The sequence below is a fragment of the Plecotus auritus genome, assembly GCF_963455305.1.
Source record: "Plecotus auritus genome assembly, chromosome: 2".
NCBI classification, from domain to species: Eukaryota; Metazoa; Chordata; class Mammalia; order Chiroptera; family Vespertilionidae; genus Plecotus; species Plecotus auritus.
The window spans coordinates 122,067,488-122,094,126 of NC_137771.1; the positions used below are offsets into that span (position 1 = coordinate 122,067,488).

The 26,639-nt window shown below is 39.0% G+C and overlaps 1 protein-coding gene across 16 annotated transcripts in view; it reads right to left on the minus strand.

Annotated features, from left to right (window-relative positions):
• Positions 1-26,639, minus strand: part of USP25 (ubiquitin specific peptidase 25) — a 189,339-nt gene that overhangs the window by 84,975 nt on the left and 77,725 nt on the right. For all 16 annotated transcript variants that reach the window (XR_013960013.1, XR_013960014.1, XR_013960015.1 and 13 more), the window contains 4 exons: positions 22,133-22,270; positions 8,038-8,114; positions 6,430-6,503; positions 760-908 (listed from right to left, as the gene is read on the minus strand). Coding sequence is in view for 13 of the 16 variants with exons in the window: in XM_080657609.1 (XP_080513735.1) it covers positions 760-908; positions 6,430-6,503; positions 8,038-8,114; positions 22,133-22,270 (438 nt within the window). In the remaining 3 variants the exon portion in view is untranslated. The remainder of the gene's footprint in view (positions 1-759; positions 909-6,429; positions 6,504-8,037; positions 8,115-22,132; positions 22,271-26,639) is intronic.

Below are 26,639 nucleotides of genomic sequence, written 5' to 3' on the forward strand. Positions count from 1 at the left end.
GGTGTTGACTATTTAGGACTGGACAAATTTCAACAATATTTGATATAAGTAACATACTTCTATATAAAATTCCACCCTAATATCACTGTTTTTCATCTTTACTTCCAGAACAAGCATGCTGTAAAGACTAGTACCTTAAATGAAAAGTCTAAAACTGAAAAATGTCCTAATGGATGATTTTAACAGAAAATTTTGAGATGATGTGTTTATGTGACAATTTAACATAGATTACTAGAGGCACGGTGCATGAAATTCATGCATGGGTAGGGTCCCTAGGCCTGGCCGGCGATTAGGGCCGATCGGGGCCTTCCAGCTGCCAGCCAGGGCCTTGCTTCCAGCTGCCAGCCAGGGCCTTGCTTCCAGCTACCAGCCAGGGTCTTCCTTCCAGCTGCCAGCCGGGGTCTTCCTTCCCCGGCTGCAGCTGCCTTTCTTCGTTCCAAGTGCTCCTGGTGGTCAGCGCACGTCATAGCAAGCGATCTTACTCCCGGTCAAACTCCCAAGGGTACACATTGCATATTAGCCTTTTATAGATAGATAGATAGATGATAGATAGATAGATAGATAGATAGATAGATAGATAGATAGATAGGCTATGCAGATTTCCCAAATACAGTATGTCTAAATTACCATCATTTAATGCAAACACATATTTAGAGTATTCTCAATTAGTAGGCAGCTATAGAAATGGGGCCTTAAATTGTGCTTACAGCACTGTTATAAAGATATAGGGGAGAGGGTTGATGCAGATGTTAAACTTACCTCTTGGCCTGATTTTCCTGAATTCTCTGAATGTAAAGATTCAATTTCTCCTTCAATCATAGCAGCTTCTAGGCACTCATGTAGATCTTTGAATCCATTGACCTGAAGTGGATACTGACCAAACAGTTCAGTATTTTCAAATTTTTTACCTACAGGAGGGGGGAAAGTTCATTAAATTACTATTCCTCAATGTGGCCTTTTAGCTACTAATTGTATATATGAATGACCTCTTGAACCTGAAAACTTAACTCTGATGGATTATGTTCCAGAGGGTAGTGATCTAGTGTGTAAACCAATTTTCCTGTTGGTTTATATATGTACACTAGAGGCCTGGTGCACGAAATTCGTGTGTGTGTGTGGGGGGGAGGGTGTCCTTCAGCCCATCCTGCACCCTCTCCTGGTGGGATTGGGCCTAAACGGGCAGTTGAACATCCCTCTCACAATCCAGGACTGCTGGCTCCCAACCGCTCACCTGCCTGCCTTCCTGATGGCCCCTAACTGCTTCTGCCTGCCAGCCTGATCACCCCCTAACCACTCCCCTGCCAGCCTGGTGCCTAACTGCTCCCCTGCCAGCCTGCTTGCCCCTAACTGCCCTCCCCTGCAGGCCTGGTCCCCCCTAACTGCCCTCCCCTGCAGGCCTGGTCACCCCTAACTGCCCTCCCCTGCAGGCCTGGTCTCCCCCAACTGCTCTCCCCTGCAGGCCTGGGTCCCTCCTAACTGTCCTTCCCTGCAGGCCTGGTAACCCCCAACTTCCCTCCTCTGCCGGCCTGGTCACCCCTAACTGCCCTCCCCTGCAGGCTTGATCGCCCCCAACTGCCCTCCCTTGCAGGCCTGGTCCCCCCCAACTGCCCTCCCCTGCTGGCCATCTTGTGGTGGCCATCTTGTGTCCACATGGGGGCAGAATCTTTGACCACATGGGGGCAGCCATCTTGTGTTTTGGAGTGATGGTCAATCTGCATATTACTCTTTTATTAGATAGGATAGAGGCCTGGTGCATGGGTGAGGGCCAGCTGGTTTGCTCTGAAGGGTGTCCTGGATCATGGTTGGGGGTCCCTTGGGGCGTGGGGTGGCCTGGGTGAGGGGCCTGTGGTGGTTTGCAGGCTGGCCACACCCCCCGGCGACCCAAGCAGAGGCCCTGGTATCTGGGATTTATTTATCTTCTACAATTGAAACTTTGTAACCTGGAGCAGAGCCAAGCCTTCTGCTCACTCCATGGCAGCAGCCATTTCTGTTGGGATTTATTTATCTTCTATAATTGCAAGTTTGTAGCAGAGGCCAAGGCAGGCCAGGACTTCAGAAGCTTGGCTTCCTCCATATCTGGGGGCAATCCTAGCCTCCTGCTCTCTACAGCTCCGTGGCTGCCGCCATTTTTTTGGAATTTATTTACCTTCTATAATTGAAACTTCATAGCCTGTAGTGGGCGGGCCGGCCAGGGTGTGCGGAAAGCTTGGCTTCCTCAATCACTGGGGAAACCCAAGCCTCCCTCCTGCTCTCTCCGTGGCCGCAGCCATCTTTGTTGGGTTAATTTGCATACTCGTTCCTGATTGGCTGGTGGGCGTGGCTGGTGGGTGTGGCTCGTTGGTGTAGCGGAGTGATGGTTAATTTGCATATTACTCTTTTATTAGATAGGATATGTACACTCACATCCAGCCATATTTTCATTTCAACCCAAATGTAATATATGTATGTACTTATTCTTCCAAAAAGTCCTTCTAAGGCAGGGGTGGGCAAACTTTTTGACTCGAGGGCCACAATGGGTTCTTAAACTGGACCTGAGGGCCGGAACAAAAGCATGGATGGAGTGTTTGTGTAAACTATTATAAATTCAAAGTAAAGGAGCGGAGGGGAGAGCAAGAGAACCGGATAGAACAGCCGGATCCGGCCCGCGGGCCGTAGTTTGCCCAAGGCTGTTCTAAGGGCAAGATACTGTGCTAAACAATAAAAATATGTATAACAGTGAAAAACAAGAGATGGTCCCTGAGCTGAGGAAACTCAGCCTCTTTTGGAAAAAAGACATCATACACATTAATTGTACACATAATTATGAACAAACAACTGTTTGGTATTGTAAATGTTATAAAAAGTGTGGTGAGACAAAGACTGCTGTGAGAGGGTAGAAAAAGGGAAGCTGTCTTAGTTTTTAGGGATCGAGAGTAGAACAGAGAGGCTTCCACAGCAAAAAGACATTGATTCTCAGACTTAGTGAGTGGGAGTTAGCCAGGCCAGAGTGTCCGGGAACTGTAGAGTATTCTTGGCCAAGAAAAATCACACACAAAGATTTTAAAGATGCAAAGAACTTGGCATGTTTGAAAAACAAAGAAGAGGACAGTATAGCTTAGGAAAGCAATGGGGAGATGACAACCAAGAGTTAGTTAGGTGGGTCAAAATCTACAAAGTCTAACAGCCCTTGTTAAGAATGTTTTCAGAAAGTATTAAATCTAGGAATAATAGGATCAAAAGAACTAACAAGCAAAACAGAGACAGACTCATAGATAGAGAGTAAGCTGATAGGTGTGAGGCGGTGAGTGGAGGTATTGAGTAAAGAGAAAAAAACTCAATGACAGGTACAACAATGTGGTGATTTCTGAGGGAAGGGGAGTGGCAAAAGGTGGAGGAGGGTATAAAGGGCATAAATGGTGACAGAGATGTGACTTGGGGTGTTGAACACACAATACAGTGTATAGATGATGTGTCATAGAACTGTGCACCCGAAATCTTAATTTTGTTAACCAGTGTCATCCCAATAACTAAAATAAAAAGGCAAAAAAAAGGATCAGATTTATGTATTTAAAACATTCTTTTGGCTTCCGTATTAAGTGGGTGGTAGATTACTAGGAGACTATTATGGAATCCATCCAGCGTAGAATAGGGTGTTACCAGTAAAAGTGTACAAAAACACATGAATTTACACACACACACACACACACACACACACACACACTTATGTATGTATACAAGGAGGAGCACCAGTAAGACTTGATTGACTGGCTCAATGCAGGATGGGGGACAGAGGTAAGTAGGGTATCAGGAATGAGACTCACATTTCCAGTATCAACAAATGGACTGTTTATGTACTGAAGGGGGCCCCACTGAAGGAAGCACAGAGGATTTTTGTTTTGTTTAAGGTTGTCATGGACATAACTGTTTTAGAATGTTCCAAGAGACTTCAAGTTGAGAAGATAGTTGGATATATGAGTCTGTAAGATTATTCCTCTAGTCTGAAGCTCTAAATTAAAAATTGCTGACTTACTGGTAGCAGGAAATCAAGGCAGTAAATGAGACTGTCTAGAGAATTAGTTAACATGATAAGGAAGAGGGCCTAAGCTGAGTCCCAAAGATGCCCTACCTTTAATATAAGAAGAGACTATAAAAATAAGAAGTACCCACTCAGAAATTTTAAAAAGCCAAGAAAATATGGTGCCATAGAAGCCAGAGAAGTGTTTTTAAGAAAAGAAAGGGAAAAATGGAAGAAGAGGAGAGAGTGGAGTCAATAGAATTAATAGCTGATAGGAGTTCAGTACAAAAACTGAGAGGGACCCAACAAACTTGAACACATGTAAAAAAAAACAAAACAATAACCGCCCTAACTGGTTTGGCTCAGTAGATAGAGCGTCGGCCTGCGGACTGAAAGGTCCCAGGTTCGATTCCGGTCAAGGGCATGTACCTTGGTTGCAGCCACATCCCCAGTAGGAGGTGTGCAGGAGGCAGCTGATCAATGTTTCTCTCTCATCGATGTTTCTAACTCTCTATCCCTCTCCCTTCCTCTCTGTAAAAAATCAATAAAATATATTTAAAAAGTAAAACCAAAAAAAACCCAATAACCTTAAATAAAAATATTCCTTTAGGAAGAGGTCTGGGCCAGAAGCAAAAGCGGGATGGTTTTAATACATGGGGAGTTAGCAGATGACATCAAACCCCTCTTTAAAGGGGCTTAAACTTAAATAGGATTTACTTAAAAGAGTGTCTCAATTTTTAAGACATGAGATACCAGATCAGGTCTAATTATCAATGAGAAGACACATTAAAGAGGGAAAAGCTGAAGATAAAAAACAACAGCAATAAAAAACTGCCCATAAGATTATAAGAACAGTGAAGTCTGGGTGAAAGCATGAAGGAATGAGATTCTGAGAACATACAAAGAATACTCTGTTGACATAAGACTAAATATTCCTCTATTATCTGGGGGATCAAATAAAAATAATTAGTGGCATTAGGAATGGATTCAGGTTGCAAAGTCTGCAGCACATATATTTGATGAGGAGGGTTTTAAGAACTGTGAAACAATATTATATACACAAAATTAGATTCAGGGCCTTAGGACCCATGGTTAGGTTTCATTAGCTTCACAATCAATTCATGAAAGTTGAAGTAAAGTGTTTTTCAGACAATGAAGAAACAAGACGTTAGAATTACAGTAGGAAAGACAGGAATTGTTAATGCAGAAAACGGGATAGAAGACAGTGATTAAATAAAACAAGTATGACTGCCAGGTAGAGAACTGGAACCAGTGAAGCTTGATATACTACAGATTCTTGATCCACTACAGTTACTCCACTGAAGTGACTTTTCCTCAGCAATTTCAGGAACTCAAGGCATGCAGAGAGAAGATGAAGAGCTTAATAAAGGTCAGAGAATAGCCAGAGACGGTGCTAGAAATCAATGTGGGAAAGGGAGTTTTTAGAAATTTATACAGATAATTATAATGAACAAGGATGGAAATAAAGAAAAGGGCTGAGAAGAACTAAATGGAGGAATCAGTGGACTATAAGTTCTTTTTGCAAGGGGATACTTTAGCGAACAAACGGAAATCACCCCATTGGGACTCAATGGTCTAACACCTCAATATAACCTTTTAAATGACTGACCAAATCTTTAGCCTCTGTCATTTTATGAATTCTAAGTTATAAAACTATATTCAAACAAAACTTCTTATGAATCCATTACTTGTCCTGAAGGAAAACCAATTTTCCAAATTTTATACTTTGGGCACTTCCAAAAGTTGATGCATTGGGCCATTCAGGAAAAACAAGTTATCAAAAATTTATATTTTGGGACTTAGTAATATTATTATTTGAAGTATATCTATTGACTCAGTTCAGTCCCTTGTTAAGGGAATCAAAGTGTAACTGGTTTGGTCCAGATTTTAAGTAACAGGCCTTTAAGGAAGATGGAGTAGTATCATTCTTAACTGAATTTTCAAAAGATAGAATACAACTCTTTCTTGAAAACTACAGTCTAAAGAATATTATAATCACCTTAAAAGTACAATATCCCAACTATGCTAAATTGCTAAACTCAGCTTTCAACATTCATAGACTTAAAACCCTCAAAAATACCAAACCCAGTATTCAACTCCAATATTATTTTCAAAAGATCCACCAACAACTGCCCCTGTAATCCCTGCATTCCAATAATTCACAGAATCACAGAAGCCTTCTCAGGGAAAGAACAACAGGGTAATATTAACTAAATATCCATTAGCATGAGGTAATACACTCTACTTTCCTTTTCATAGCTCAATTCTATGCTTTGTATATAAATGACTAGTGGTAGCAATGTACCAGGAACTCTAGACAGAGTAAGTCAAATTAAAATTAAAAGTTATTCAACAAATAAAGAGTTGCTATCAAGACAAAGAAGCTAGCAGATAATATATCTTCATTGTAATACCTTCAAGGACTCCCACAGCTAAGAATCTTCCATAGAACAACTCTACCATGGGGTTCTTTGGCTTCTCTTCATCCCTAAAGCATGTTAAAAAACATAAATATGGTTATAATTTTTGGACCTGTTAATAATAAAGGAAACATTAAGAGAAGAATAGCCTATGCCAAAGCGATAACGTGTAAGATGTTATCATGCACTCAGCTGTTATTTAGTGTCACCTTTGGAAAGGTACTTAAATTTACTTTTCCATTTCTTTACCTGTCAACTGAAGATAATAATGGTAATTAAACTCACAAAGCTGTTTTAAAGGTTAAAATGAGTTATGCAAGATGTCCTTACAAGAGGACCTTACAGTCAGTGCCCATGAAGTGCCTACCTTTTCTATTATCATCACACACTTCAGTCTCGGACCTTCAGTCCTTACGATATATGTTTTGGACTTGTTGGGAAGGGGGAAAGCCACCCTTGATCAAACATGCTTTGTCCAGCCCTAACCAGTTTGGCTCAGTGGATATAGAGCATCAGCCTGTGGACTGAAGGGTCCCAGGTTCGATTCTGGTCAAGGGCATGTACCTTGGTTGTGGGCATATCCCCAGTAGGGGGTGTGCAGGAGGCAGCTGATTGATGTCTCTCATCGATGTTTCTAACTCTCTATCCCTCTCCCTTCCTCTCTGTAGAAAATCAATAAAATGTATTTTTAAAAAGAAAAAAAAAAACATGCCTTGTCCACCTTCAAGTTGAAGGACCCCACAAGTGCTACTGTCCTGTCAGACTAATAGAGAACCTCTGTGTGGATTTGACCTAAGGTTGTCCACCCTGGTTCCTGGTTCTTAAAAGTTCAAGTTCCTTGTACCTTTAAGGTTCTAATACAAAATTTATTGGGCAAGTTTCCTCTGAGTAAACGATATCTGTATCCCAATCTATGATACCTGAGTGTCTTTGAATTTCCCTCAGTAATTTTTTAAATGTTTTACCCTGGGACCCCTAGTCCTCCTCTCCAGTCTATCCAGATTTCTGTAAGCACTTCACAGTGTCCTATCTTCAACATGAGTCCTCAACTGCTTTTCACCTGTAGACTTAGAAGAATGCCACTTGACTATTTCATGAAACTTTGTATCTTCTAAACATGTCATTCTATTCTGATTTTGAAGATCTTGCTTATTATTTACTTACTTTTGGTTAACTTCTTTTGGGTCCTAATCACCTCATATGATCTGGTAACTAACAAATTATCTTCCCCTTTTTTAAAAACAGTTTTAAAGGAGCTAAAATTTTTCTGTATCTTCAGAAATCTTAAGTCTTATTTGAAATATGTCCCTCTCCTCATTGAATCTAATGAAAAGAACTGGGCAATGTAGGATTAGTCCTTTCAGGGATAACTTTTTAGACTTTTCTGGTTAGACTCTGACCTTATAGTGGAAATCTAAAGCTACCAGCATTTGTGGCCATAAATTCCAACAGCTTATCAATAATACAGAGGTAACATTGGGGCTCCCATATGTCTATCTCAGATTCCTATTTATTTGTTGACAATGAATATATTAAAGAAAAAAAATGAGTGCTACTTATAGGTTTCTTAAAACACCATCACTATATTTTATGGTGACTTACGTCTCCTCTTCAGCTTTCATTTGGAAGGCATCTTCTAACCAATCTAATAATTTGTGTGTAAACTCACTCACATCTTGCTGTAGAAAGAAAAAAAACTCATTAATTTTTAAGCCTATTAATAAAAATACTAAATATTGCAACATAAAACTTGCACCCAGACATTCAAACATATAATTACTGACTACTCACAAAGGTATTATATGAAATCTTTCACATCAAATGCAATAAATATTTATAACTTAACCAGAGCACAAAATCAGTATTTGAGAAAAACAAGCATTATATTGATAATTATTGTGATTGGCTTTCACTTCAGGAAAATAAGTAAATATCAGAATTCCAATTTACAAATGAGATTTCTATTTTTTAATTTTTATTTTTTCCCTTTTAATTGAATTTATTGGGGTGACAATGGTTAACAAATTATATAGGTTTCAGCTGCACAATTCTACAACACATCATCTGTACACTATTGTGTATTCATCACTCAAATCAAGTCTCCTTCCATCACCATTTATCTCCCTATACTCTCTTCCATTTCCCCACAACTCTGTACAACCCGTTCTCCCAGCAATCACCAAGAGTTTTGTTTGTTTGTTTTCCTTTTTTTCCTCAATCCCACTCCTCATCTCCTCCCAAAAGCTGTCAGCCCACTCTCTATCTATGAGTCTCTCTCTACTTTGTTTAAATTATTTTGTTCATTAGATTACACATATGAATGAAATAATAAAAAAAATATTATTTTCTCAAAAAAGCTTTGTTAATGAATCTTTATAAGTATGCATTATCACCAAAAAGTTCTTCATTTTATAAAGAATACTGGCTCCTCTCTTAGAAGGAAGATGTGTCTTTCTTCATTCAACTTTTCAAAGGCCTATCCACTTAACTAAGATATCTGAGTTCAATCAACCCATCAAAGAAATACAAAGCAGGGTAAGCAATTTGTCTTTATCAAAATAGCTCTAAATATAAAACAAACTTTAATATCACATATTTTTCCATCTAGAAGTTGTTGAAAGAGCATCTAGGCCAACTTGCACACCTTTAAAATGTTGAAACTAAGGTCTAGGAAGAGTAAGTAAATTACAACAACGTCATATAGTTCAAGACAAACTCAGCACAAAAATCCAGTTATAAACATCCATACTATCTGTAGTACGTTAAATAGTAACCCACCAAAATACTGTCTACCTGGAACCTCAGAATACAAACTTATTTGGAATAAGAGTTTTTGCAGATGTGATTTAGGCTAAGGATCTCAAGATGAGATCATCCTGAGTTAGGATAGGCCTAAATCCAATTGTGAGTATTCTTCCAAGAAACAGAAAATGAGCAAACACATAGACACACAGGGGAAAAGGCCATATAAAGATGGAGATATGCTGCCAGAAGACAAGAACACAGGAGCCAAAAGAAGATGATGGAGGCAAGGAAGGCTTCTCTCACTTAGAGCCACTAGAGGGAGCAGAGCTCTGCCATCACCTACCTACACTTAGGATTTTGGCCTCTAGAACTATGGAGAGAATAATTTTCTACTGTTTTGAAGGCACTCGGTTTGTTGTAATTTGCTACAGTTGTCCTAGCAAGTTATAACACCTTAAAACCTTCAACACTTTTCTACAACTTTGCTTATCTTGCAAGGTTATCTGCCAAGAAACAAAAAGGTTTCCTCGTTATCAGAATACTCTTCAGAAGAAAGTAATGTCTTTTTTAGCGATCAATCTAAATTTACAATTATAAAATAATTCTACCTGCTTTTATCAAGAGAAAAAATGATAATATTTTAGTTTTAATTAAGTTAGAAGATTAATTAAATTTGGCAGTACTGCATCCCAAAAAGTATCCCCCTGAGCCTCTTGCATATTTCAAAGTGATATAATTTAAAATAATATTAAATGTACATATAAATTCACTTTTAAAAATCATGATGCTTACTTTACTTATAGATCCACTCCACTATGCCACTAATGTGTACTTTAGATTCGAGTATCTAGGAACAGAAGAGAATCAAATCTATATTTGCCTCAATTGATGTGCAACTACTTTAAAGATTTTTCCCCTCCTAAGGAGCAAGAAAGGGAGAGAAATATCTATATGAGAGCAAAACATCAATTAGCTGCCTCCTGCATGCCCACTACCAGAGATTGAGCCTGAAACCCGGCATGTGCCCTGACCAGGAATTGAACCAGTAACTTTTCTGTGCATGGGACAATGCCCAACTGACTGAGCCACACAAGCCAAGGTGATGTGCAACTACTTTAAAAGCTCTTGTAGAGGGGAGAAAAAAGAACCCAAAGCAAAGGCATTCACAATGTGGCATTCTGGAGCATGTCATAGCTTTAACAGCTAGTTGTCTTCCATCCACTCTAACAAAACTGAAGTCTACCCATATACATACAAGGCTTCCAATTAAACTTGTGCTACCTCATTTTTAAATATGAAAAGATACCTCAAGATCACTATACATCCTTAGAAAGCTTTAACACAAAAGAAAGTAGCCAAAAAAAGACAAAGAAAAAGCAATTTCAGAAGAAAAGGTAAGTCAAGGAACAGAAGTGACTTGTAAAACTTAATTGTAGGGAGACAAAAATGGTGGCAGAATAGGCAGGCCTGTTGGGCACCTAGTCCCAAGGCCAGGCTGGAAATACCACTAAACTGGAGAACTTTCACCTGGAATTTCCAACTGTGGTCCAGCTGAGGAGCTGACAAGGAAGAACAGAAGGCACCTGGAGACTGGTAGGAAGGGCGAGGTTGTGAGAGGTGGGGAGCCTGGAAAGGAAGGAGCTGTGCTATGGGGAGAACTGATCTGGGAGCACAGGGAGGGCTCCATGCACCAGTGGTGGCAGCGGCATGAACCAACCTGTGGCACTATCCAGCCCATGGTGGCCTGACCTGTGGCAGTGTGACCCGCAGCGTCCATATCATCCAAGCAGCTGTGAAAGGTAACAAGACTGCTGGCAGCAGCAGAGTCTAGACCTGGCAGACCAGAGCCAGTGGGGGAGAGAGCTGCAGTTTTGACTGCCCTTTTCTTTTCTTTTTTTAATCACATAAACTCAGAGCACAAGAGTTTCCACTTGCAACTACACACCCACGTGCAGAATTGAGGTGCCTGAGGACAGGTGGGGGTGAAAAGCAGGGCAGAGAGACTTGGGAAAGCAGTAGCTGGGAGTCCTGCATTGGGTCATTTATATGCTTCCAAACCAAAACCAAAACGGCCATTCTCCCTGGGAGGAGCTACCTGCTCCTAACACCCAGAGGGCAGGTAAAGGAAAAAAATTGCCCCAGGTGATACAGCCTGCCACACCCTGCATTTTGAGCTTTACAAAGGAATAAAGGCAGAGGCCAGCTTAAGGGTCTGAACAGTCTCAAGGACCCTCAGTGAATGGATTGGAGGAGGGGCCACCCGCCCCACTATTCTAGAAATGAGACTGATAAAAACTTCAGGGTCCCAGCTGACCTCATCGGTCTCCATACAAGGCTCTGTCTGGCCAACAGCAGAGTGATATTTTGGGCCACTCCTGGAGGAGTAAGTCTGGGACAGAAAAAAACACCCATCATATGCCCTGAAAGTGAAACACCAAGCACTGTCAGGAACAGACTCTTGAGTAATTAAGATTGACAGCTGGCTGACAGGCAAAGGTGGGCAGTAGTGGAACATGGGGATTCAGAAGAAGAGTGCTGAATCAGCTCTGGGCCCCAGGTAGCTAACAAACCTTCTCTACAGGACAGATTGGCCCCGTCTGCTTGCAGATAAGGCCTGTGGAGACAGGCACAAGTGGTGGACTGGTGGATTGCTTGGAGCTTCAAGCAGGGTGCTAAAAGCCAAAAGACAGTGACTGACAGTGGTTAGCACCCAAGTATCTAACAGAAAGCCCAGAATTGGCAGAAAGAAGAGTGGGGTCCTAAGCCAGCTCCCATAGGATATTAAAACTCGGCTTAAACGAATGACACTTCACTTTTTTTTTTTTTTGCACATTTCTTCCTCTCTTCATTTCTTTCCTCCCATTTTTCTTCTTCTTTCTCCTTTTCAGTTTGTCTCTTTCTTTCCCCCACTTTTTAAAATTGATCTTTTTTATCTATCTGCTTTATTGATGTGTTAGTATTCTATTCTATTATTTTGTTCATATATCTAATTTTCCTCTTCCCTGCACCTACTCAATTTCCCTTTCTCTTTCCTTTTTCTTCCACTGCTCAATTTTTTAATTTTTTTCTTCTCTTTTTCATTTCTTCTTCTAATTTCTTAACTTGTTTCACTTCCTATATTTAGGCCTACTTGCTCTCTCCTGTAGTTTCCTTTGCAAATATTTTTTTCTTGTCTTCTCATTTTTTCTCTGCTCCTTTTTCTAAGCCATGGTCCTTCCCCTATTCCTCTAATTCTTTATTCTTATTTTCTTTATTTAAGCTCTGCATCTACAGATTCTGTCCCCACCCACATTTCTAGGTGCTTTTTAACTTATTTGTTTGTTTTGTTATGCTTTTCCTTCCTTCCTTCCTTCCTTCCTTCCTTCCTTCCTTCCTTCCTTCCTTCCATCCATCCATCATTCTCTTTTCTAATTCTCTTTTCTCTGGTGGTCACTGTTGGGGCAATAGGGGTCTTGTATACATTCTTTTTCTGTTCCTTTTGTGTCATGTCTTGTCCTGTAGTATTTCGTGCTGTTCAGTCAGCACCTCCACATTGGCTGGCATGACATGGTTGGGAGTGAGCCACATAATCAGACACCCTTAGATGACACTCCATCTAGGAATGGGACAATAACATTTAAGACCCAAATATTTCAAGTAGGGGGGCTTCTAGAACACCCAGCCCAGGAGACCTGAGAGACTGTACCACTCGGTCCCACAAAACATCTACTACATAAGACCAACACAAAAAATCTGGGTGGCACAGCAGTTTGATCTATATATACAAACAAATACAAAGGAATAGCAAAAATGGGGAGACAAAAAAACAATCCCCAAATGAAAGAAAAGGAGAAATCACCAGAAAAGGAACTAAATGAATGGAGGCAAGAAATTTGTCATATAAAGAATTCAGAGTAATGGTTATAAGGAAGCTCAAACATCTGAATAAGAATTACAAGCAACTCAATGAGATTTATAAGGACCTGAATGAAAAATACACCATGAGTAAGAATCCAGAGAAAAGGAAGAATGACATAGCTGCAATAAAGAACACCAGGGAAGGTTTCAACAATAGACTAGAGGAAGCTGAGGACCAAATCAGCGAGTTAAAAGACAAGGCAGAAAACACCCAAGCAGAGCAGCAATTGGGAAAAAAAAATTAAAAAAAAACAGGAGGAGAAGTTAAGGGAGCTTTGGGACAATAAGAAATGAAAAAACAATCACATAACAGGGGTGCCAGAAGGAAAGGAAGCTGAGCAAGGAACAGAAAACCTGTTTGAAGAAATGATGACAGAACACTTCCCTGACTTTGGGAAGAAAAAAGTCACACAAGTCCAGGAAGCACAGAGGATCCCAATCAAGATGAACTCAAAAAGACCTACATAAAGACACATCATAATTAAATTGCCAAATGTAAAATACAAAGAAAGGATCTTAAAGGCTGCAAGACAGAGACAGAAAGTTACCTACGAGGGATTTCCCATTAGACTATCCACAGACTTCTGAACAGAAACACATCAGGCCAGAAGGAAATGGCATGAAGTATACAAAATGATGAAAATCAAGGGACTAAATCCAAGAATACTTTATCCAGCAAGGCTATCATTCAAAATTGAAGGTGAACTCAGGAGCTTCATTGACAAAAAAAGGCTAAAGGAGTTTAAAACCACCAAACCAGCAATGCAAGAAATGCTAAAGGGATTGTTGTGAAAAAGAATAAAAAGGGAAGAAGGAACACAGGCACAAATTGTTCCACTATGGCAACCAACAAACACCTATTAGTAATAATCATAAACATAAGTGGCTTAAATGTTCCAATCAAAAGACATAGGGTAGCTGAATGGATAAGAAAACATAACCCATATATATGCTGTCTACAAGAGACCATCCTCAGAACAAAGGACTCACACAGACTGAAAATGAAGGGATGGAAAAAAAAAAGTTTTCAGGCAAATGGAAATAAAAAAAAAAAGCGTGGGTGGCAATACTTATATCTGACAAAATAGACTTCAAAGTGAAGGCTATAACAAGAGATAAGGAAGACCACTACTTAATACTAAAGGGATCGATACAACAAGAGGCTATAATTAGGGTAAAACATAAAAAGACTTCGGCAGGTTATCAAGGGAGAGACTAACAGCAATACAATCACAGTAGGAGACATTAATACCTCACTGACATCAATAGATAAATCTTCTAGACAAAAAAAAAAATCAACAAGGTAATAGCAATCCTAAATGACTCACTAAATCAGAAGGAATTAATTGACATCTTCAGAACATTCCACCTCAAAGCTAGGAAATATGCATTCTTAACAAGTGCACATGAGACATTTTCAAATATAGACAACATGTGAGGACACAAGCTAAGCGTCTACAAATTCAAGAAGACTGAAATAATATCAAGCATCTTCTCAGACTACAATGGCATGAAATTAGAAATCAGCTACAATAAAAACACTCAAAAACAATCAAACACATGGAGGCTAAATAGCATGCTATTAAACAATGAATGGGTTAACAAAAAGATCAAAGAAGAAAGAAAAAAACAACCTGAAGGTTGGGAAGGTAATGGGGAGGATGAGGACAAATATGTAATACCTTAATCAATAAGGAAATTAAAATGCAAAAAAACTCAAACAAACAAACAAACAAAAAAAACATCCTGGAAACAAATGACAATGAAAACACAACAATCCAAAATCCATGGGACACAGTGAAAGCAGTCCTTTTCATAGCACTATAGGCCTAACTCAAAAAAACAAGAAAAAATAGTAATAAGTTATCTAACACTACAACCTAAAGAATTATAGAGAGAACTATAAGAAAAGCCCAAAGTAGAAGAAAGGAAATAATAAAGATTAGAGCGGAAATAAATGACATAGAGACCAAAAATACAATATAAACGATCAATGAAACAAAGAGCTGGTTCTTGGAAAGGATAAACAAGATTGATGAACCACTAGCCAGACTCACCAGGAAACAGAGAGGACACCCCCCAAAAAAGTCAGAGTCCTGGCCGGTTTGGCTCAGTGGATAGAGTGTCAGCCTGCAGACTGAAGAGTCACGGGTTCAATTCCAGTCAAGGGCACATGCCCAGGTTGCAGGCTTGATCCCCAGTTGGGGGCGTCCAGGAGGCAACCCATCAATGGTTCTCTCCCATTGATGTTTCTATTTCTCTCTCCCTCTCCCTTCCTCTCTGACCCCACAGAAATACAAAGGATCATAAAAAAATATTATGAATGACTTTATTCAAACAAATGGGACACCCTAGACCAAATGGACATATTCCTAAGTAAATACAACCTTCCAAAACTCAATCAGGAAGAATCAGAAAACTTGAATAGGCTGATAACTACTGATGATATTGAAGCAGTAATAAAAAAAACTCCCAGCAATCAAAGCCTTGATTTGGACGGTTTCACAGGGTAGTTTTACCAAATATTCAAAGAAGAACTAACACCTATTCTCCTTAAACTATTAAAAAAAAATCCAAGAGGAGGGAATACTTCCAAGTTCTTTCTATGAGGCTAGAATTACCCTAATTCCAGAAACAGATAAAGACACTACAAAGAAAGAGAACTATAGGCCAATATCCCTGATGAACACAGATCCTAAAATCCTCAAAATTTTAGCAAACTGGAGCCAGCAATACAATCCTATCTAATAAAGAGAGAATATGCTAATTGACCATCACTCTGTCACAAAGATGGCTGCACCCACAGCTGAGGCCAAGTTCCCTTAAGGAGTCTTAACGAGCAATCAGCAGGGACCTGAGGCTACACCCTCCCCCGCCCCCGGGGGGCTTGACAGGGGACCTCAGGCCATGACCCCCACCCCGGCGCCAGGCCAGGCAACCCGAGGCCACACCCCCCCGCCCAGCGGAGCTTGATGGGGGACCTCAAGGTGCGCTTCCCGTCCTGATGCTGGGCTAGGGGACCTCAGGCTGATCCCCCGCCCCAGCGCCAGGCCGGGGGACCTCAGGCTGTGCCCCCCACCAGGTGGGGCTTGACAGAGGACTTCAGGCCGTGCCCCCCACCCTGAAACCATGCTGGGGACCTCAGGCCGCACCCCCCCACCCCAGCACCGGGCCAGGGGACCTGAGGCTGTGCCCCTCTGCCTGGCAGGGCTTGACAGGGGACCTCAGGCCATGCTCCCCACCCAGCGGGGCTTGACGGGGACCTCAAGGTGCACCGCCAGTGCTGGGTCGGGGGAACTCAGGCCGTGCCCCCCCGCCCAGCGGAGCTTGACGGGGGACCTGAGGCTGCGCCCCCCTGCCAGTGGGGCTTGACAGGGGCCTGAGGCTGCGCCCCCTGCCCAGTGGGGCTTGACAAGGATGGGACTGGCTGGGTCTGGATCTAGCCCAGTGGGGGGGGAGGGTGGTGGCCAGGTCTGGGTCTCACACGATTTTGAGGTGCATGTGGGTGGGCAGGGACTTGACTCTGGGTCCTCCTTTTAATGTGCACGAATTTCATGCATCGGGCCACTAGTAAAATGATCGTAAGTGATCAATTGGGGTTTATTCTGGGGATGCAAGGCTGGTACAATATTCACAAATCAATAAATGTGACACAGCATATAAACAGATTGCAAGACAAAAATCAAATGATCGCCAAAACCGGTTTGGCTCAGTGGATAGAGCGTCAGCCTGCAGACTGAAGGGTCCCGGGTTCGATTCCGGTCAAGGGCATGTACGTTGGTTGCGGGCGCATCCCCAGTGGGGGGTGTGCAGGAGGCAGCTGATCGATGTTTCTCTCTCATCGATGTTTCTAACTCTCTATCCCTCTCCCTCTCTGTGAAATATCAATAAAATATATTTATAAAAAAAATCAAATGATCATTTCAATTGATGCAGAAAAAGCATTAGCCAAAAATCCAACACCCCCCCTTTTTTTAATAAAAACTCACAGAAAGTGGGAAGAGAGGAAGCGTACTGCAACATAATAAAAAATATGATAAACTGATAGCCAATATCATACTCTATGGACAAAAACTAAAACCATTTCCCAGGTGAACATGAACAATGAACGGATGCCCTCTTTCACCACTCTTGTTCAATATAGTACTGGAAGACCTAGCCATAGCGATCAGACAAGAAAAAAAACCATAAAAGGCATCCAAATTGGAAAGGAGAAAGTAAAACTCTCATTATTTGTAGATAACATCATACTGTAAATAGAAAACTCTAAAGTCTCCATCAATAAACTACTAGATTTAATAAATGAATTTGGCAACGTAGCAGGATACAAAATCAATACCCAAAAATAGAATGATTTCTTATATACCAATAATAAATTCTGAGAAAGAGAAACTAAACAAATAATCCCATTATAAATGCAACCAAAAAAAAAAAATGAGATACTTAGGAATAAACTTAACCAAATATGCAAAAGACCTGTACTCAGAAAACTACAGGATGTTGAAAAAGAGATAGAAGATATAAACAAGTGGAAAAATATACCATGTTCATGATTGATAGAATCAACATCATTAAAATGTCCATACTACCCAACGCAATCTACAGATTCAATGCAATCCCTATTAAAATACCAACAGCATATTTCACATATCTAGAACAAATACTCCAAAAATTTATATGAAATCAAAAAAGAGCTCAAATAGCTGCAGCAATCTTGAGAAAGAAGAACGAAGTTGGACGGAACACAATACCAGATATCAAGCTATATTACAACGCCACTGTTCTCAAAACTGCCTGCTACTGGCATAAGAACAGACATATGAACCAATGGAACAAAACAGAGAACCCAGAAATCGACCCAAACCACTATGCTCAATTAATATTTGATAAAGGAGGCAAGAGCAAACATTGGAGCAGAGACAGTCTCTTCAACAAATGGTGTTGGGAAAATTGGACAGATACATGCAAAAAAAAAAAATGAAACTAGACCACCATTTTACACCACACACAAAAATAAACTCAAAATGGATAAAAGACTTTAATGTAGGATGTGAAACTATAGTGAAACTATAAAAGTCAGAAGAAACCATCTGACTTTTCAGACATCTCTCATTACAATATGTTTACCGACACATCTACTGGGACAATGGAAACTAAAGAGAAAATAAACAAATGGGACTACATTAAAATAAAAAGCTTCTGCACAGCAAAAGAAATCATCAACAAAACAACAAGAAAGCCCACTGCCTGGGAGAACATATTTGCCAATGTTATACCTAATAAGGGGTTAATCTCCAAAATTTACAGGGAATGCATACACTTTAACAAAAGGAAGACAAATAATCCAAATAAAAAATGGGTCAAGAACCTAAATAGAAGCTTCTTCAAAATGGACATACAGCTGGCCAAGAGACATATGAAAAAATGTTCAGTCACTGATCATCAGAGAGACGCAAATTAAAACGACAATGAGGTACCACCTCACACCTGTCAGAATGGCTATTATCAACAAATCAACAAAGGACAAGTGTTGGCCAGGTTGTGGAGAAAAGGGAACCCTGGTACACTGCTGGTAGGGAAGGCAGACTGGTGCAGTCACTATGCAAAACAGTATGGAGTTTCCTCAAAAAATTAAAAATTGAGCTCCCATTTGGCCCAGTGTTCCCACTTCTAGGAATATAACAAGACACACACCAGAAAGAATATATGCACCCCTATGTTCATTTACACCCTTACCACAATAGCTAAGATTTGGAAATAGCCTAAGTGCCCATCAGCAGATGAGTGGATTAAAAAACTGTGGTACATTTACATAATGGAACACTACACAACTTAAAAAATAACTATTACCACTTGCAATAGCATGGATGGACCTGGAGAGAATTATGGTAAGTGAAATAAGCCAGCCAGAGAAAGATAAATATCACATGATCTCACTCATATGTGGAATCTAATGAACAAAATAAACTGATGAACAAAAACAGACCCAGAGATATCAAAGCATGAACAGACTGTTGAACCTCAGAAGGAAGGCAGGGGAGGGTGAGTGGGAAGAGATCAAACAATGAACTTATATGATCAAACCATGAACTTATATGCATAACCAATGGAAACAGACAATGGAGTCGTGAGGGCCTGGGGGGTGGGGACTGGACAGGGCTGGAAGTGGTAAATGGGGAGAAAAGGGGGACTTATATAATACTTTAAACCAGTGATAAGCAAACTGCGGCTCGCGAGCCACATGCGGCTCACGAGCCTCGGTTTGCCGCTCTGTTGACTAATGAGTTTGCCGACCCCTGACCTAGACTCTCGATTCCAATAATTACAGGCTGTTGTTGTTCCTTGTGATTAAGCCCCTATCCCAGTGGTCCGCAAACTCATTAGCCAACAGAGTGGCAAACCACGGCTCTCGAGCCGCATGTGGCTCGTGAGCCGCAGTTTGCTGACCACTGCTTTAAACTATAAAGATTTAAAAAATACATCAAAAATTTAAAAAATGAAACTTGATTGAATCCTCTGTAGCCACCGGAAAATAGAGTAGACATACTTAATTAGAAAACAGTGCTACAAAAAGTAAAAAACACAGACTTATGATACTGTTTTAATAATCTGATTATTATTTAACAGGAAAGGAGTAGAGGGAAAACTAGATAATATTCACGTACCATTTATATAGCTTTGGTAAGTTAATACTCACCAAGTCTGTTCCCTGACTGATGGGGGAAAGGACTGGACGAATGCAGTTTGGTCGCATGCTTATTAGTAAGGTCTGAAAGACTTGGGAAGGTGCTTACATGTCATTCACACCTGGAAGCAAATAGACGTGGCCACTGCAAGGGCAGGAAACCTGAATATTTAAACTTCTGAACAAAGGAGTGCACTCTCTTGGTTTTTGCTCTCTGGGCTCTTGCTTTTCCTGGTACCTGTGCTCCTGTGACTCCTGCTACAGGGGGCATTCAGGACCCACACAATGGGCTGATGGACTATACCTAGCCTAATGCTAACTAAGCTCAGCTGCAACATGAAACAGACAATCTGGACACTGGCTTTGCTTTGGCTTTCCTGGAAGCCCAGCTGCCCCTCTTTCAGGACTGGGTTAACGGACATGGGACTTGACAACCGTAAGAATGTAACTCTACACAAATAAAGCCTTTTACTATATCTCATTCTTCCGTGGGAGTTTCTGAAAATTCTTATTTCAGTGGTAACCCCAAGAACCCAACTCCCACTCCTATTTGGGAAATCTGGCCCAATAATTTCTCTGGTAACACTTAAAACCAGAAAGAGTGCCCTAAAATGGTGGTTTGGGATCACTTTTAGGAATATTATTTCTTCTGATGTATTTAAGAACTGTTGTAACAGATAAGACACTAACCTAACAGGCATTGGGACACTTAGAAATTAAAAAATAAATAAATATATAAATAAAAGAAATACTGGTATTGTTAGCTTAGACTAGCTAAATATTAATAAAAGAAAGGAGGAAAACTGGCTAAGTTTAATTAGGTCAGAAGCCACAGCTTCATGCACACTAGGCGACAGCAGCATTGCCCTGCCAAGGGGATTAACATCCCTCCATCCTGTTTAGGGAAGAAAAACTGACTTTCCAATCTCCCCAGGGTACAACCAGCCAGAGTACCAGGACTCCTCTGGGGGGCACTTGCCCAGCAGAAGCTAAGATGGCCCAGGGGGAGGTCCTTCTACTATGAGGCATGAGCAGTAAGAGCTAAAATGGTGATGATTAGGGGGAGGAATCTAACCTGGGAAAAAGACCATTCTCCCATAGGCATGTAAGGGACCCCAGGAATCTTACAACCAGGGGAGCAATGGGCAGTGGCTAATCCACTGAACCGGTCTTCAAGGCCCCCTTTTCTCTGTGTAGCCCTTCTCTTTGGATATCCCCATCTCCCATTCCCTTTTCCTTAAATAAATTCAATTTTCTTTCATCACCATCTGAGATGGCTATTTAGCCAGCCCTTGCACCACCCACTTTAACCTTTCAAATAGCACTACATAAAGATTAGAAGAAGAAAAAAGCAACATAACTAAGTTAATGTAGATCAGAAACCTTTCTGAGTAATTAAGGAAAACTATTACCTGCCAGGAAAACGATGCATCTCAAAAGCAGGCACACTGTACTGCTATTGGGTTATGATACATTTATGAATATTTTCAATTACATGTTTTAGAGAATTTATACTTTACCCATTGTTGTAACTTACCAATTTCAATCATAATATAAATGATACTTTGATTTATCTTAACACTTTCAAGATCATTATTACTTTTCTTAATTTAAAATAATTCCTCCAAATAAATGTTTTAAATGACTCCAGCTTATTTTTAATAAAGATTAATAAGGTGGACGAAAGGGGCCACATGCTGACCTGACATGCTCAGGGGAGCCCTGCATGGCAGTCTTGAGACCTAAAGTAACCACAAAGGATGGTCTGAAATTAAACTTTAACTAAACGCAGTTATGGTGGGCAGTTACATCCTAGGCGGGTATCTTCACTGACAAGATCAGCCTTTACTTAACTGAGCCTATCTGTCTTTCTGCATCTATGATAACATACCCTTGAAATGTCTGGGTAACTTGTAACTTCCTTTTTTCTGGAGCCCCTGGAGCACAACCAAATGTGGTGGGCACCAGAACAGATACCACAAGTTCCTTCATTATCATGTTAATTGTTCCTGCACCCACCTAAGTATGTGTCCATCATTTTACTTTTTATCCAATCCCAGGGGTTTCCCACCGCTTTACTTTATCCCACCCTCCTTAATCTACCACTAATGAATTTCATGTAACCCACCTATGTCCCTCCTTTGATTGGAATGTATAAATACAAATGTAACCCGCCATTCTCCGGAGCATTATCTCAATTCGTTGAGGTTCAAATAAACTCACAAAAATTCTTTACAGGTTTCAATTTTTTTTTTATGTTAACATCACCAATATCTTCAATTATATGAATCTTTGAAAAAACTGCTGACTAAACAATCAGATTAAGTAAAATACAAATTGTTAATAAACAAGTAAGCACAATAAAACTACCTGCTGGGAGTCACTTGATTTGAAAGCATCCTTAAGAATTTCAACTGCTCTTGAGGGATCAACATATTTCCTTTTAGTTCCAACAAGAAGTGCAAATAGATATCTCAGTTCACACATAAAAGGCAAATTCCGATGCTCCTAATGGGATCAAAGAAAAAAAAACTTTTAAATGAAGATTAACAAAATCTTTATTGGTATACAGATATTCATTAAAAACTAAACAAAAATTTAAATAATGTAGATTAGGAAGGAGTCCAGCACTCCTATATCATAATTAAAGAAGAATGTCATTTAGGACACTCTAGGGAGGAATCAAGCACAAAAACAGCAAAGTATCTAGGCCAAGCTCACATTTCAGCATAAATGCCACATATTCATAGCAAATCATGTCATTACCCAGCAAGAATATCCTCCTCATTCAAGTCTGTTTATTATAATCCTTTTCCATTCAGCAAGGCCCAGATGCTGCTGAGGACAGCAATAACAATCATTACCATTCAAAGGGTGTTAACTACATACCAGGCACTGTTTAAGAACTTTACCTCAATAAACCCATTTAAGCAAAATCCTTCTTCCTCCATAAAGCCTTCCCAGACCTCTCCAAGTCAATGACCCCTTCAAACTCTATAGCTACTAAAATGAATGTCTTTCATTCAACAATAAATTACTAACTGCCACTGTCATGTGATGATCCTGACTAATATTAGTCTAATAATTCATCTAGATCCTAATGTATCATCCACCTAGTGCTCCTCTGAAACCTTACTTAACTTTTCTCAATAAGACTGTAAACTTCTCAAAGGTAAGAACTTCTGTATCTCTTCCACAATTTTTTGATACACAAAGCACACATTCAATTCTTACTGGTTGATTAAACCAAAGAATAAAAACAACCCAATATTATCAATCATGAGCAATTTATTTTAAAATAAGAAGGAAACTTAAAAAGAATGTAACTCACATAAGTTAGTGAAATCTTTTATGGCAACAAAATTAGTTCTTATACAGTTAGCTCCTGCAGTAACAATTTTCCAAATGACTTATAATGGTGAGCATATTTTCATGTGCATATCTGCATATCTTATTTGGTGAAGTATATGTTCACATATTTTCCCAAAACAGTAATAGTTACTTGTTTTATTATTGACTTGTACAAGTTCTGTGTATATCCTAGATAAAATTCCTTTATGTGATACAAGTTTTCCCAATACTTTCTTCCAGTTTGTGGCTTGCCTTTTCTTTTTGTATATATTTTTCAAAGATTACAAGTTTTAATCTTAATGAAGTCTAATTTATCAATTTTAACAGATAAAACTTACTATGCTATTTAAATATTAGAAAAGTTTTCCAAGTTTGCAGAGTTGGGAGTTCTCATCATTATAAAACTGTAGGGGTGTGTGTGTATGTATAATTGCTTTCACACTAATATAAACAATATAGAAATAGCTGCTCCCAGAATACATTAAAAAAGGAATTCCAAGAAATCGGTGTAAGGGAATAAAATTGATTCCAAATATTTGCCATTTGATCCAAAACTATAGAATAATCACAAAGAGCATTGTCTGACATAAAAATGCTAAGTTATGGAAAACATGGATTTTATTTAAGTATAAGAAATTCCTTATTGATGAACATTAAATGCAAAAGTTTTAAATCAGATAGAAAACTGATCCATGATTTTTCTGCAGTACTTCCTATTCCCCTACAATGTCCTATATAAATAAGTTTTAAAAATAGAAATACTACAAATTTTAATCCACAAAATAATTTTCATAAATATCCTCAATTTCCTGAGACCAATTTCTTCATTTATCACTATATGTAAAGTCAGTACAGTGTTTTGAGACACTCCTTGCCAAGTCACAAAGATAAAATAAACAACTTTTGAAAATTAAGTGGAATTCTGCTAAAAAGCATATTTAAGAAGAAAAATACTTTAATGAAATATTTTTCTCTCAGACAATTCCTATGACTTTTTAAATTTCAAGTGGCAAAACCATAAATGATGTTAAAAGCAGCTACTGTATTTGGCTAAATTATGAAAATACCACCACATATAAAAACTATTCAAATATTGGTCTCTATCTTTTTTCAAACACATTTATCAAGGTATAACTGATATAAACTGCGCTGTATAGTATAAAGTGTACAATTTTTTGAGCTTCGGTCATATATATTCACAAAAACATCACCACAATCAAGATAAGGTACCTATCCATCATCCCCCAAAGTTTCTTCATACCTCATTCCTCTTTCTCATCATCCCAGGCAAACATGGTCCCTTTTCTAGAAATTTATATAAATCAAATCACACACAATGTACTTGTTTTAGTTTGGTTTCTTGTAATAGGCATAACTATTTTGAGCTTCACTCATGACTGTATATTAATAATAATTCATTCCATTTTATTACTCAGTGGTCTTCCATTGTGTAGATATATCACATTTATTTATCCATTAACCTGTTCTAGCTGCTGTGGATATTACTGCACATGTCTTTGTGTGAACATATGCTTTCATTTCTTTTGAGTAAAAACCCAGAGGGAAGAGCTAGATTGTGTAGGTGTTTTTAAGAAACAACCAAACTGTTTTCCAAAGGCACTGCACTATTTTACATTCCCACTGGCAATGTAATGACAGTTCTAGGTCCACATTCTACAACACTTACATATGTGTTATATTTTTAACTTTAGTTCTTCTTGTGGGTATACAGCACCTTTAGTTTCATTTTGCATTTTCCAAATGTTGAGCATTTTTTCATGTGCATATCTACATATATTATTTGATGAAGTATATGTTCAAATATTTTTCCCAGTATAGTAACAGGTTAATTTTATTATTGACTTGTGCAAGTTCTGTAGACATTCTAGATAAAATTCCTTTTTGTGATACATGTTTTGCTATTATTTTCTTCCGGTCTGTGGCTTGCCTTTTCTTTTTGTATATAATTTTCAAAGATTACAAGTTTTTAATTTTAATGAAGTCTAATTTATCAATATTTTTATGATTTGTGCCTTTTTATCTTAAGACATCTTTTAAACTCAAGACACTAAATTTTTCTTATGTTTTCTTCAATAATTTTTATATATAGTTCTTGCTTTTAGTTCTATAATCCATTATATATTTTTTTCATACACGTTCCCCACACTATCTAAAGTAGAGAGTTCCTATGAAGCTTTTCCTAAGCCAAAATGTGTAGTGAACAGTATCCTCCACTTTCTGCAAGTTCAACTTACGCCAGTTCAGTTTTACAAAAGACCTACATTTATTTATAATTATTGCTGGAACAGCTTCTTTTTTTCATAAAAGCAAAAATTCCTCTTTGGACTTCTAAAGGAGGGATATCTGTATAATATAGTATTCTGTAAGAACTGAGGATTATTCTCCTGTCTATGACACTGTAAGTTTAAAAGATTTTTATTTGCCCACTGAATTGTTTTGGCAATGCTGACTAAAATCAATTCACCTGAGATACATAAGTCTATTTCTTGACTCTATTACTCTCCAGTGGTCTATATGACCAGTGTTTTTGCCAATAGCAGAGTTTCTTGATCACTGTAGCCTGATAATTACTCCTCCAACACTATCTTTCTTTGTAAAATTGTTATAGCTATTCTACATATTTTGATTTTCCATATAAATTTTAGAATCAGTTTGTCAATCCTATGAAAAAACCTCTTGGAATTATGATAGGGATTGCATTGAATAAGCAGATTAAATCAAGAACAAGTGACACCTTAACAATATTGAACCCCCTGATCCATGAACATAGTATGTATCTTTTTATTTCTCTAATTTCTCTCAGTAATATTCTATAGCTTTTCATATATATCTTTTGTCCATTGTACCCCTAAAAGTCCATATTTTCTGCTATTGTATCTTAAGTATTTCAAAATTTAAATTCCCAATTGTGTATGGCAAGTATTTAGAAATAAAATTGATTTACGTATGTTTGCTTTGTATCATGTAACCTTGATCATCATTTCTTGTTTCTAAGCAATTTTTTTTGTAGAATACTTGAGATTCTCTACAGAGACAAGTCATAAAAATGCAAAAAAAAAAAAGCTTTATTTTCCAATCTACATGCTTATTTCTTTTTCTTGCTTTACAGCATTGCTTAAAAACTCCAGTCTAATGTTTAATAGAAGTGGTGAGGGTTGACATCCTTGCTTCTCTCTCATCTTTGAGGAAAAGCATTTGATCTTTTGCCATTAGGTATTATATTAGTGCCAAAACCGGTTTGGCTCAGTGGATAGAGCGTCGGCCTGCGGACTCAAGGGTCCCGGGTTCGATTCCGGTCAAGGGCATGTACCTTGGTTGCGGGCACATCCCCAGTAGGGGGTGTGCAGGAGGCAGCTGATCGATGTTTCTCTCTCATCGATGTTTCTAACTCTCTATCCCTCTCCCTTCCTCTCTGTAAAAAATCAATAAAATATATTTTTTAAAAAAAAGTATTATATTAGTTTAATATTTTTCATAAATGAGCTTTATCAGGATAAGAAAGTTT